This window comes from Lepidochelys kempii, chromosome 12 (genome assembly GCF_965140265.1).
Source record: "Lepidochelys kempii isolate rLepKem1 chromosome 12, rLepKem1.hap2, whole genome shotgun sequence".
Taxonomy (NCBI): domain Eukaryota; kingdom Metazoa; phylum Chordata; order Testudines; family Cheloniidae; genus Lepidochelys; species Lepidochelys kempii.
Window position 1 is genome coordinate 30798583 of NC_133267.1, and position 13560 is coordinate 30812142.

Sequence of the window (13560 nt, forward strand, 5' to 3'; positions counted from 1 at the left end):
CTGCAGAAATGGTTGCTTTGCAGCATCCAACTTCCCTGCTTTAGACTGGAGAGACTTCAGGGCAAGGTATTGGCAAGTATTCTTGTCTCTTATGTTAAGAAATTAATAGTTTAACCTCGCTTTTTATTCTGTGTTTTAAAATGTATTTAAAATTTTTGTTGCAAACAGTGAAGATAGAATTAATGAAGTGTCTCTGAAGTACTTTGCACAATTAGCTGACAGGTGTTCATACTTGATTTGGTTATGAAGACAACTGCTAGATACAACAGCGGAGAAAGACCATTGGATCAGATTGACCAAATGTACAATGCTTCAGCATTTTCAGGGGGTTAAATGAAAACAAATAAAAGAGCAGCCCCATTTTTTAAAATCTACTTTTTAATTGTAGCAAAAGGCGCCAGCTGCATTTAATAAATAATGCTAATTTCCACATTTGTTGAAAATTGGCAACTAGCATTATATACTGTAATGGCACAGTTGTTAAGAAATATCTAAAAAGTACAGCAGTGCAATAGTTCTCTCCAGAGTGAGTCATTTAATGAATAAAAGTAGGTAAAGAAAGGAATAGTTCATTATTTTTTATTTTATCTTATTTTATTTTCGTTTTAATCATCGTTGTGTTCTTCTTGTGGATAAAGTGATTATTTATGAATGTTTTCCCAAACTAAGATTCAGATTGTCCAGTTAGTAGCACTGGGTTACAAGCTTTCTCATATTTGCAGTTCTTGTAAACACGTCTCTCTCTTAACAGAAATAGGTTAACTTATTAAAAAGCCTCTGCCAGAAGTGTGGATTGCTGAGTTTCCATCATTGGGAAGTACACTGTTCCAATTCTGAAATTATACAGTCTAAAATCATCATCATGTATTTTCATCAGAATGAAATATCGGGAGCTCTGCTTAGTGCAAGGTTTTATTAATGATGTGCTGTCAGAAGCTGGATGCTCTGCATATTTGCATATTAAACAGCTGAGTGAAGAAACATTCCTTTTATTGCTGCAGGGAATAAATCAGTTTAAAGCAAGTTCTCATCATTTATACTCCTTTCAGCTAAGTCTTCTTTTATTGAAATAAATTGTTGAAGTGCTTTGCTCATTCTTTGAATACTGATGAAATTTACCTTGATAGGGCCTCAGGAAAAATAATATTTTCTTAAAGGTGCAGTGTTGTTCTTTATCTAAATAGAAATTATCTACAAGAGAATCAAAATGAGAACTTTTCTAGGCCATACGATGTTTTAAGATGTTCTTGTCTATCTGTATAGTTCTCTCCAAAAGGAAAAATCCACCATGAGACATAGTGTTTCTATTTTGATTGTATATACTGATTGCTGTTTCAGTAAGAAGCTTCTTATTAGGACATACTACTTTGCATTCCAGGATTAACATCAACTTCTGTCGTCTGTTGGTGGCAAAGTGAGTTTAGAAGTCTGTTGGTTGGACGAACTAGAACAAAGTCATTAACAAAGGGGGAAAAAGTTTGCAGAATATTTCCTGCTCTTCCATTGTGCATGAAATGAAACACAGAAATGTGTCATATTCTAAAAAGAAGCCTGGATTCCCCAAATTTATGTAAATAAATCATTTTGAAATCACACAGTAGGTTAAAAGATGATAAAGAAGAGATTGAATAGACTGGCATTTCCAGGCAAGGACCAGAAGACAGCAACAGATACAATCCTTTCACTTAATTTTAATGATTTTTTATGTAGCTGGACAGAGATTTTGCTTGTTTAATTGAAATAGAATTCTTCTTTGAATTGCACTCTGCAAAGTCATACTCATGGAATGTGCTGACTTCGTGGACAGTGGAACCTTCTAGTAGCAATTCCTGTTGCAGATGCCTCACCTCTCCCCTCCTGTGTCTAGCACTCACACTGCTCAGGGGTGTGGCCCTGTGGAGGGGTGGGCGAGTTGGCGCTGTTGCCACCTCAGTTCCTTCCAACCACTGCAGCATTAGGACATGAACCACCTTACAGCTGTTTTTCTCTGTAGTTAGTGCTGTGCCCTAAAAATATAATATATTAATAAGTTTAGTTTGTGACTAATGATAGTAATTGAGTGTTAGGTAGTTAGTATATATAGTATAGTTTATTTAAAAATTAAATTAAGAATCGGTATTAGTAATCAGAGAGTTTACCTGTCGACTATTTTGGATGTTAAAAAAAACTCAGCTTCAAGGTGTCGTGTCTGATGGTCACCCCCTGAGCCAGGACAGAAAGGTAACATAGACTGCAGCTCCTTCTCTTGAAGGAGGCATTAGCATGTAAGCCTACAGGATCTGAAAGTTCAAGAGAAGTTCAAAAGTAGGAGACCAGTATCTGCTCCAACTACTTAAGATCTAAAAAGCCATCAGGATCCATGACAAGAGTTTTGGCTTCGGTGCCAGGCTCCCATTCCAAGACAGCTGACATTCCGATGGGCAGATTCCTGTGTCTGACCCCAACCACGGTGCAGCCTACTTCAATCCCAGATTCAAACAGGCATCGGAAGGATCCACAACATGTGCATGAAACTTCTCCCTCAGTTCCAAGGAACAGAAAAGTAAAGCATGTCTCCAGCGGCTCCTTTGATCACTTGCATAGTACGGAAACAAAATTGAAAGACTGGGGATCTTGTGATGTATTCAAATCTATGGGCCCGAGATTGAGCTGTGGATCTGTTATCAGAGAACCAGCGGCACATCACTGAGGAGACAGCTCAAATTGACTCACTTCTTCACCATCCTACTGACCCAACTGAAATTTAGTCCCATCCAGATAAAAGATCAAGACGAGGGTTTCAGGGATAGTTCTTATTTCATTTCCACTTCCACCCTGGATCCTACTGGGTTGCCAGGAAAGATCATTTACCCACATTCTCTGTTTAAAGTTCCTGCTTTATGGGTCTCACTGATGGCTTCGGTGTTGGATCTGGAATTGGAGAAGAGGTCAGATCGGATCCAGTACACGTTTTGAATGTATGCTCTTATCAGGGAAGAAGTGTTCAGACCAGGAGGGAACCCAAATTTCCTGGGTATTCTGTGGAACTATGATACCAGACTGGCCAAGCTGGCAGAAATAGCCTATGCCTCGACGGATGTTTGACCATATTGCTCAGCTCATCCTTTTTCTTTACATGAGAGGAGACTAGACTCTCGAGGCCTGGAACAGATTCCAGTGCATTTGGTGGAGCAGAGATGTCCAGATCCTTCAGTTATGGATCCAAGATCTTCTGATCATTTATCCCCTGCAGAAGAAGAGGAATTTCAAGAGGGATTTCTACAGAATGTGTTGCCATATGACTAGGGGAGTTACAGTGCAGTTCATCACCTGATGAAAATATGGGAGTAGTGACAATTTAGTCTCCCTCTGAGGATGCAATTCATTTCCATGAGTTAGTGTATAAGATGGCATCAACCTTGAGTTTGCCATCTGTAGCATGAGAGGAGACTGCATACCCTGTATTTGATATCTTAGGATCGACAATGAATCCTAAAATCTCTTAACCCATATTAGAAGGGTTATGGCAACCAGCAAAGTCCCTTTGGTCCAAACCATCTTCATGCTAGCCAGTTTCTAAAAAGGAAAATAAATTGTATCAAATCCCACAGGCAGGATTCTCTTGCTTTCACATACATCTGCAACCAGGCTCCCTGGTCATAGTAACTACACTTCAGAGATAGAGATCTTGTTTTCAATCTTCTACTCCAATGGATAAAGAGGGAAGACAGTTAGATTGTCTGGGTAGGAAAACATTTTCTTCATCCTTAAATATGTGTATAGCCAAATATGAAGTGGTGATAACCAGATATCAATATAAATTGTGGGAAAATATGACTATTTTTACTAAGCACTTGCCAGAGAGGACCTGTCAGGGCTTGTCCATGGGCGTCAGCAGCGTACACCAGTCAGCTGCTAAGTTACAAGCAGGCAATGAGTGGTGGGGCTGGAAGCAAGCCAGGTCAGAATGCCAAGATCAGGCAACACGTTGCAAGTGTCAGGCAGATAGACTCAGGGTCTAGCTGTGTCAGGATATCAGGAAGTTGGGGTCAGGCGCCAGGTTATAGGCAGCAAGCAAATAGCAAAGTCAAGGAACACTGGTAAACAAATATATTAAGACATTCAAGTTCAGAATGCTCTCTCGGGGGCTATTATTCCCTCCCTGTCTACCTTAGACTGGTTCACTACTCTTGACCTCCAAGAGGTGTATTTCCACATTCCCATAAGACCATCCCACTGAAAATACTTATGATTTGTCCTTGGTTTACACCACTTCCAATACAGAATCTTACTTTCTGGACTGCACCCAGAGTATTTACCCAATGTTTAGCTGCAGTAGCGGCACATCTAAAAAAATTAGGTATTTTTGTATTCCCATACTTAGACAATTGGTTGATGAAGGGCCAATCCAAAGAAGAATTACAGGCAGCCATTCAGAACACTTGTCTGTTTGGAGTTCTGGGTCTCCTCATAAACAAGCAAAAATTATTTCTCATTCCCTCTAGAAAGATTCCTTTCATAGGGGCAATAGTTGACTGTCAAATCAAGGGCCTGTCTGCTGGAACAGAGGTTTTTGAAAATAACGGTTTCTATACATTCACATGATATAGCCAGTTCAAACAATAGTGTTTTTTTTCTGAAGCTTCTGGGACTCTTAGCATTGACGACATATGTAACCCCCTATGCTAGACTGAGAATGAGACCTCTAGCATTGGGTTCTGAAGAATTTCAGTCCCACTATAAACAGCATACCGAAGAAGATTACAATACCTCAAGAAAAAATCATTAATTCTCTAACGTGGTGGCTACATACCCAGAATGTTCTCAAGGGAGTGTTATTCAACTGATCTCAGCCCAAGTTAACAGTAACCACGGATACATCCAAGATAGACTGAGATGCACATCTTCACACCAAGGTTGTAAGGGGCCTTTGGAGTCTGTCCCCATTACACATAAATGTATTGGAGTTGTGGGCGATCTGTTTGGTACCCAAAGCATTTCTCCCACAGATACACAATACAGTTATCCAAATTGGCGGCAGTTTATTATGTAAATAATTGAGGGACTCATTCCATCCACCTGTGCAACTCCACTACGTGGAGAAAAATCCACACTTCTGCATCTCAGTATGCACTAGATTTGGAATCCAGATCCGATGCTCATTTTGGCAGCGCAGTACTTCAGTCATTGTTCAATTAGGGCTTCCTCACTCTTTCCTTATTGAGGTGCTGCTTGCCATAATTTCCCAAGAGTGACAATATGCACAAGGCACTTGAAGAAAAAATCGAGGTTACTGATTTGTAACAGGATTTCTTTGAGATGAAGTCTGCATATTCATACTCCGTGCCCACCTTCCCTGCTTCTGCATAGTCCTAATTGTATCATTATTTGGTATTCTGCTTTCACGTTTGGAAGGAACTAAGGTAGCAATGGCACCAACACCTCCACCCAGGGTCACACCCTGACCGGTGCAAGCATTAGAAACAGGAGGGGACGGATGAGGCATCTCCAACAGGCATTGCTACTAGAAGGTTCCACCAGCCTAGTTTTACCAGGTCAGTGCATCCCAAGAAGATGAAAATGCAGAGTACATCTCGAAGAACTCCAGTTACATGTAAGTAACCTCCATATATCCATTGAGAATCAAAAATATTGAGAGAATCCAGCAATGGAACTCTCAGGAATACCGGTTTCTCATCTGATGTGCTGTTGAGTGATATTTTATTTAAAGGCTACTTTATTCCATAGGCCATTACCGAAGTGGAGCCTGTTTGTTACCGTAGGCAGAGAAATATGCTCAAAGAAATTATCAAAGGAAAAAGTAATACTGTTTGTATTCCCATTTTTTATCTTAAAAGGTTAACAGCATCAAACCATTATATGCCCTTTTTATGTCACGCAAAGTATTGTTACAATATAAATCATTAGTGACAGAAGCTTCTTGTTTTTAAGTGGAAAATGCACATTTAATACTATGAAAATAATGTCAAAACATCCTCTCCTACATTATTGCCAAGTGAACTATAGCTTTTCCTTTATGTTTTAGTTTTGGAGGCAGAGTTTAGCAAGAGTATTTTCAGATTTTTAAAAAATAGTGATACATTGCAGCTGTAGTTTATTTTAATTGGACAGCACTAAGTGAGCTGACTTTATGATAACAGTGGAGCCAGTGGCAAGTGGCTATATGTTCACTTTAAAGCTCATATAGAAGAAAATCAAATCCTTGAAGCTAAATTCATAAGGAATAAAAATGGAGATACTTCTGGATCACATATATGCATTTGTCTCTCTATATGCCGTCAGTGTCACTTCTATCCTCAAGGTGGGTATCCCCTAAGGTTAACTTTACACAATCGTTATACACACTGTCTCATTATTAAAATCCTGATATTAACGATAACTTGTTTTGGTTTTAATTGTTTATATTGTATTTATTTAGTGATTTTTACACGATATGATGAGTACAGTTATAGAATCTTCAAATACAGGATATACTGTTAGAGCTGGAAATACTTTTATCCTTCCAAATATTTATTTGCTGACATTCTGAAGTATTATCCCAATAAAAAGGATGTTGTATCTTTGATTTCTTTATTATACAAAAATATAAAAGGGAGCCTTACTTAATGTAAAGTGCTTGTTGAAGTCACATGCAATTTTTGAGTGTATGATTGAATAGTATATCTGGCAAAATGCACTTTCTGAAATTTTGGTTAGAGAGGTAATGTGGTTAGACCTATTGTACTTCACAGGAGTACAATATATCCTCAACAGGAAATAACTGTCATTTCCACCCCTTCTTGCCAACTGTTGAGAATAGCCCACTTCCACCTTAATTGAATTGGCTCGTTAGCACTGACGCCCCACTTGATAAGGCAACTCCCATCTTTTCATATGCTGTGTATTTATACGTCTCTACTGTATTTCCACTCCATGCATGTGATGAAGTGGGTTTTAGCCCACGGAAGCTTGTGCCCAAATAAATTTATTAGTCTCTAAGGTGCCACAAGGCCTTCTCGTTGTTTTTTCTGATACAGACTAACACGGCTACTACTCTGAAATCTAATACAGTAGTGTCAAAGATGACAAATATGATGTGGGATGTGGACTATAAAGTGAAAACTACGGTAATGGGTTTAAATGAACAAGTTCAGGTTATCCATACATTGAGACTCCCTCCCCAAAACATCTCTCTGACAGCACCCCAGTTGCTTTTCCCTTTCTGGAAACCCTGCCCACCGGCCCCGAACTCTATGATATTCTTTTCAACAAGTGCTTACTTTAAGTATTTGTAAAACTGATTGAGAGAGTAAGCTGGTTGGGAGATGTCTGTTTCTTCACTTCCCCTTCTAATCACCAGAAAGGTTCCTGTAACTGCACTGTCCCCAAGGGTTTCTGCTTTCTCTCCTCTTCCCCAGCACCACATCCCATCCATCATATTCCTCTTAAAGATATAAAAAGGCTCTGTCATCATCACTGCTAGCACTGTGGCTGGTGAGGTGGTGCTTTGGGCAAGGGAAATGGCGACAGCATAGATGACTGCACTAATCACAAGTTTCTGGGACTGGTTCGATGTACTTGCAGTGGACTCTTTATTTAGCTTCCTCCATGGCCACCCACTTGGCTCAGGCTCCTAGTATCCCCTGACCGCAAACTTCCAGCACCTTTTGACACCTAATATGATACTTTCACAGGCCTCCCTGTGTACATGCAGTTCTCAGGTTATCCCTTCTTTTGGTGATAGTGTTGTGAGGTTCAGAGGTTGCATTATTCACCCTGTTGGGTTCTAGTACAAGTCTGAATGGAAATCTCATTTGCTTTAACATGCTATGAATCTGAGACTTCCTCTGCCCAAGCGAGTGAGATTTCATTGATCCTGGTGCTGTGATTCAACAGAGAAGCGGCCACAGCTTCAGCATCAAAATGTAAGGGGCAAAGAGGTAACTGGTTTATCCCTTCCTTTCCTCTATATGACCATGAGAAGAAAGGAGAAATGTGAGCACTATAGCTTTGTTAACCAGGTTGATTTGTTTCTGGGAATCTAAATCTAAAGACAATTTGTTTCAAACAAAATTGCCATTTTGTAGGAGCTCCATCTTTTCTGTCCTGTAGCTTTTAAATGGCATGTTTTGGTCAGTGTTCACGCCAAGTTGTGTCTACATATTAACTCTGTTTCCCTGTCCCTTTGCTTTTAGATTGCTGTCAGTTACTGTGCAAACTGCCCCTCGGTCTCCTCCTGGTCTGCTTAAGGACACCCCCTGTGAGGTATCAGACCTTGAGCATCACCTATCTCTGGGTGCAATCCCATGATTCTCCCACTTGCAGACCAGGCCCTGTGTAGTAGTCTTCTGGTACTAACCATGATTATCTGAGCAAATCTGACTTAGGTTCAGACCTGGCAGTTCTTTTCCTTCTGGGAGCAATGGCAGTAGTGAATACAGTGACCAGTCAGGCATCTTAAAGCAAAGTATCATATATTTAGAAGAAAAACATTTCAGAGAAAGCATATTTTAAATACAACAAAACAGACTGCATGCATATCTAGCTCTCCCTAAGGATTACCAGTCTCTGGATTGGGGAAAGTCCACTTCTCTAGACTTCCTCACAGAGTCCGTCTTCTGGACATCTCCTGATAAGTGACCCCCTTCTCCTCCCAAAAAAGACCGTTTAACTTTTTAGTGTTCTTTTGATCTCTAGCCTGCCAACTTTGGCACAAGGTCTTGCAATCTATTAGAGACAGGAGATGGGATTCTTGAAGCTAAAAACTTGATCCATTGTCTTTCAAGTGTGTGCTGGGGTGTCCTTATGTAGGTCTATTGCCTCTGTCATGTTTGCTGTTCCCACAGCCCCCTAGTAAATAAGATCAACACATGCATATAGGACCTTTTAATAAGCCTCCACAGGGATACAACAATTTTACCTCACTGACCAGGTCACTTACAAAAGTCATGCCATTATTACATATCATTAGTCATAGATAAATACAGAACAACTCCAGGACCACACTGCACATTGAGAATACTACATAATTGCTGGTACACCGGGTATAACATATAGATGCTTCCTTGCATCCTTGCTGCACAACAACCCTGGATACAGCTCACTGTCTTGAAAAGAAGTAGCCGGGAGCTGATTTGAAAAATTCCAGGACAAAACTCCAGACACTTGTTTCATGTGGTGTACTTGATCTGAAATATTTCCTGTATATATAATACATTTTAAAATGATAAAAAATCTGTCTTTTTATCTGTAGCCAAAATTGTGTGTGTTTACCACATTTGTGTATGCAAATAGAGTAGTTAGTTGTCTGACACACAAATTGCATGTGCAAATACAGGTTGCTGAGTGTCCAGTATAACTGATCCAGATTTTGTGGTGAACTTAAGGCCTCTGAAAATGTGACCCAGGAGGGTCAAGTGAGGAGAAAGAAGCCTTTTAAAAAGTCACATTAGAAAATGGTTAAACCAACTGTGACAGATAAGACAAACAGTCATATATTTGGGAGTCTTGTATCAACTTTACAAATGTTATCTCAATCTCTGAGCCAGGTATTGAATATTGGCTAGCTGGAGTTGGTTACCAAGCTCCCTCCAAGAACTAAAATCAGTGGAGGCTAATTATTACAAACCCTGGGACAGGCACACAATTCCAGAGAAGTACCTTCACATGGGGTGAATTGCATAGACTGGGTCAAACCTAGGAGACACGGACCTTGTTTACATTAGTGACAGCTTGGACCACAACCGTCCAGTGTAGAAATACCAATCTGCTGATAGTATAGTTGCCAAATTCTAAAAATTTCTAGTGGACCCTAAATCTCTTCTGTATCCTTGGTTTGCCTGGATATTTTTGTTTGGTTTTGCTTTAAGATTTCTCCATTTCAGTACTATAAACTAGAGTGCAGTTTTACTGTAGAGGGAAATAACTGCTGTATATGCTACTAATATCTGCTTTGTTCTGCAGTAGTTTATACAGCATTTCAGAAGATCTTCTTTTTTCCAACAGGATATGATTTCCTTCTGCTTCTCTTGAAGCCGTACAGTAATATATTGATTCTGTACGAGAAAAAAGAAGTCTTCACTACTGTGAGTTAGTTACTTGTACCATAAGTGTATATGTCTCAATTTACCCTGGTCGATACGTCCTTTAAAGTGACCATTTTTATTTTCGTGGTTGTCCTTTGATTTCTTATTTAACTTCTTGAAGCCAGTGATTGAAATTTCTGAGAAGTCCCACTGCTTGAAAAGTGGGGGAGGATTGCCTCATACCTGCCATTAAGGGGTTAATTATATTTATCACGTTATTATAATAACTATTATAATTAAGTATTATTTGTATTGTAGTTATGATGAAAAGCCCCAGGCAGGATTGGGGGGCCTTCTTATCTGAGGTATTTCACAAATTGATAGGAAGGCATAGTTCCTGTCCCAAAGGTTTTATAATAGACAAAATGGACAAAGTGGGCACATGGAACACACCACACAAGCAAAATGAGGAGAGTAATGATTGGCAAATATATTAGTTACAGGATTTGGGGTCTTTTTGGGTGGGCGGGGTTGCTTTACTATATTCAGAAGGGCTAGTGTGGGATGAGAGGAAATAGGAGTAAGGGATGGATTAATGGGACAAAGGAAGGAATGGATGGGGAGATTGGTGTGGGTAAAGACAAAAAAGTGAGGGATGGCAAGGATCATGGATGGCAGGGGCATGGCACCAGAGAAACAGCAAGCCGTGCGAGGCTATTGGGTCACATAGCTAATTAGCAGAGAAAAGAATGTTCATTGGATAAACTGTAGAAAGAAGACTCAGGCATCACTAATGTCCAAGCAGCCGTAAGGACTGTTTTTGCTGCTGGCCCCAGCTTCTGCTAAGGATCTTTGTTACAGATCAGGAGCACTCTTACTTCTCCTTCTTCCCTGTGGTTTGCTTTGGGAAGATGTATGTGTGCAAGGAAGGGTACCTGAGACCTGTGTATACACACATACACACACAGCCCAGGATTGGATATTCTACCTACCAATTCTTTAAATAAATCTCTATCTTCAGCTATACACTATTAGTAGAATAGGTAGAATATCCAATCCCGGGCGGGAGTGGGTGGGTGGGTGTGTGTCTAGAGGCCTCAATACTCCTCCCAGTACTCTCTCAGTCCAGATTGGATTGATTGATTGATTTGTACAGCTTATTAGCATTTTAAAAGTAAAATACAATTCAGGTAACACAACCATGTGTCTGTTTTTTGGTACCCAAAACAAAGATGAGATCTGAATTACAATAGCCTTGCTACTTTTAATATTCAATTCTTGTCTATATTAAATCATTTGTTCAGTTGAGTTGTTATAAATATTTAGTGTGTTTAGAGTTAAGTGAATGATCATTTAGTTGTGAGTACATGTTTTATGTTTTGTTTTTCAGGGTACCTTAATTGTAACTGTATTTTGTCTTTGTGTGTTTTATTGGGCTGTGTATATTTGTAGTCTGTGAGGCTAAATAATGGAGAGAGAGAATCCAATAAACATCTTCTCTAAGGGTAACTATTATCTAAGGATCAACACTCCTGGTTCCTGAGGTCTTTGCAGTATGGCACCAAGAAAGTGATTCAGAGCTCAATTAGCTAACTTACTTCCCATATTTATTATATATTAGTATATGTTAAAGCACAATTATAAATAAAGTTCTTTAAATGTTTTCATTATAAACACTTTTAAGGGAGTCCAACCATTTTTAATTTGCCCATATAGAGTTAAAAAGCATGTTACAAATTCCCAAATTAGGTACAACGTGAAAAGGAGGAGGGAGGGAACTCAACTTTTGATTAAATTAGTTCTCTAATCAGAAAGTAAAGGAGGAACTGCAAACCCATGTAACAGAGACCAAGTTCTAAACAGGATTAAATGATAACATGGTAAGGGGTGCAAAGTAGTCCGCAGCCAATGCCTCTAAACTGCTAATAATTCACACAGAACAGAAAGATTATTGTACTCCCAAACAGTATAGCAGAATCAACTCAAGAGTAGTTAAACTGAAGAAACCAAGCCAAAAAATGTTGAAAGATTTATCAGTCTTATAGGTAATAGGTGAGAGCATAACAAAAAACTGTATATGTGTGTATACGTCCAAAGGCTCAGCTTTTCTAAAATGACTCTTAATTTTGGAAGCCTCCATTTCTTGGCCTAGTCGGAGACACCTTGAGCACAAACCTTCTGAAAATCTGCCCCCTTGCAGTGTCTCAAGTTGGGCCAAAAAACAGAAGCATACAGAATCACTAGTCACTTTTGAAAATGTTGGTCATACAACATATAGAGGAATCACCAAGGTACATGCATAGCAAGAGTAACTAGCTATGTGAAGTTACTGTAACCACGCCCAACACACGCACACACACTTTTCACCTACCTTCACCTATTTATTCACTTTTTGTTATTTCTCAGCCATTAGAATAGAAGCTCCTCAGAGCAGAGAACACACATATTATCTGGATCACTCTGGGTGCAATGAATACGAAAAATAACCTCACAGCATGAAAAATAAAATTCAAATTACAGCTGGGGAAAAAAAATTAATCTGAAACTTATTCAACACAGCTCTAATTAAAATCACCATATTTTTTTTCTCCTAACCAAATGCTGACTCTTGCTTGCTAACCTCAAACAGGATTCCAACACCTTTTCCTAACCACACAACTCCTTTCCAACCCTAAAGACGCTCCTTCACCTCTCATTTCTCTATCTTACCCTCAGCATTACCCTTACCTCCATTTTTGGTTGTATTGATTTTGGGGTTGTGGGTATTCTGAGATGGGTCATTTTTGCTGAATATTTCTTGTATCCTGCTTTATTAAAACTGCTACAAAAGGACTGAAGCAGCTTTGTTATGGTGCAGAGTTCATTGTCATTTAAATCATGAACGTTTGAAGACAGTAGTCAGCTTGGCACTGAATGAGCTTGAGCTGAATTTCAGAAGAGTTACATGAGAATACAGTGGGCTAGCTGTCTGAACATTTGTGTAGCTAAAATTGCTTGGGTTTGGCTTCATATTTGAGCATTTCTTTATTTTCCAAACAAATTTCTGCTTTTCTAAATATTAGTAGGAATGTGATATTGTCCGAGGGATAAAAATAGTTATCAAGTTTGTGATATTGACTTCAAAGTTCTGGTAATGTCTTTTGTTAAATGTATTTTCAAACTGTTGTCAGACACAACAAGCCCTATTTTCTTGTTAAAAGCTCATGTTTCTTTCTTGTGACAGCACCAAGATTTGAGCAGCGAGAGAGAAAGTCCACAGGAGGCCCAATTCCCATTGTATTTACAGGGTTCTTATTTAACTGAAAATATTCTAACCCACAAAATCTCTGACCATGTTTCTTTCACTTAGCTCAAGTATCTTTTACTCTAACAAACACAGAATGAAACAACATATGGAGAGCAACCCCTTTCTCTCTGTATCACGAGAATAGTTCTGACTCTCTTAAAGAGTGTGAGCATAGTTAGAATCAGGTGCACCTGACTCGAGTGAGGTCAGGCACTGCCAGGTGGGATTCTTAAGCTCTTGCTTGAAGTTGACCCTCTCCTGTGCTCCTTT

The 13560-nt window shown here is 39.3% G+C and overlaps 1 protein-coding gene across 9 annotated transcripts in view; it reads left to right on the forward strand.

Annotated features, from left to right (window-relative positions):
• WWOX (WW domain containing oxidoreductase) overlaps positions 1–13560 on the forward strand; it is a 695463-nt gene that overhangs the window by 359846 nt on the left and 322057 nt on the right. Inside the window, exon 9 of one of the 9 annotated variants that reach the window (XM_073308000.1) lies at positions 9985–10055. The exons of the other annotated variants lie outside the window; for them this stretch is intronic. Within the exon in view, the coding sequence (XP_073164101.1) occupies positions 9985–10011 (27 nt within the window). The 3' untranslated portion in view covers positions 10012–10055. Of the gene's footprint in view, positions 1–9984; positions 10056–13560 lie in introns of those variants that run through there. 9 annotated transcript variants of the gene reach the window in all.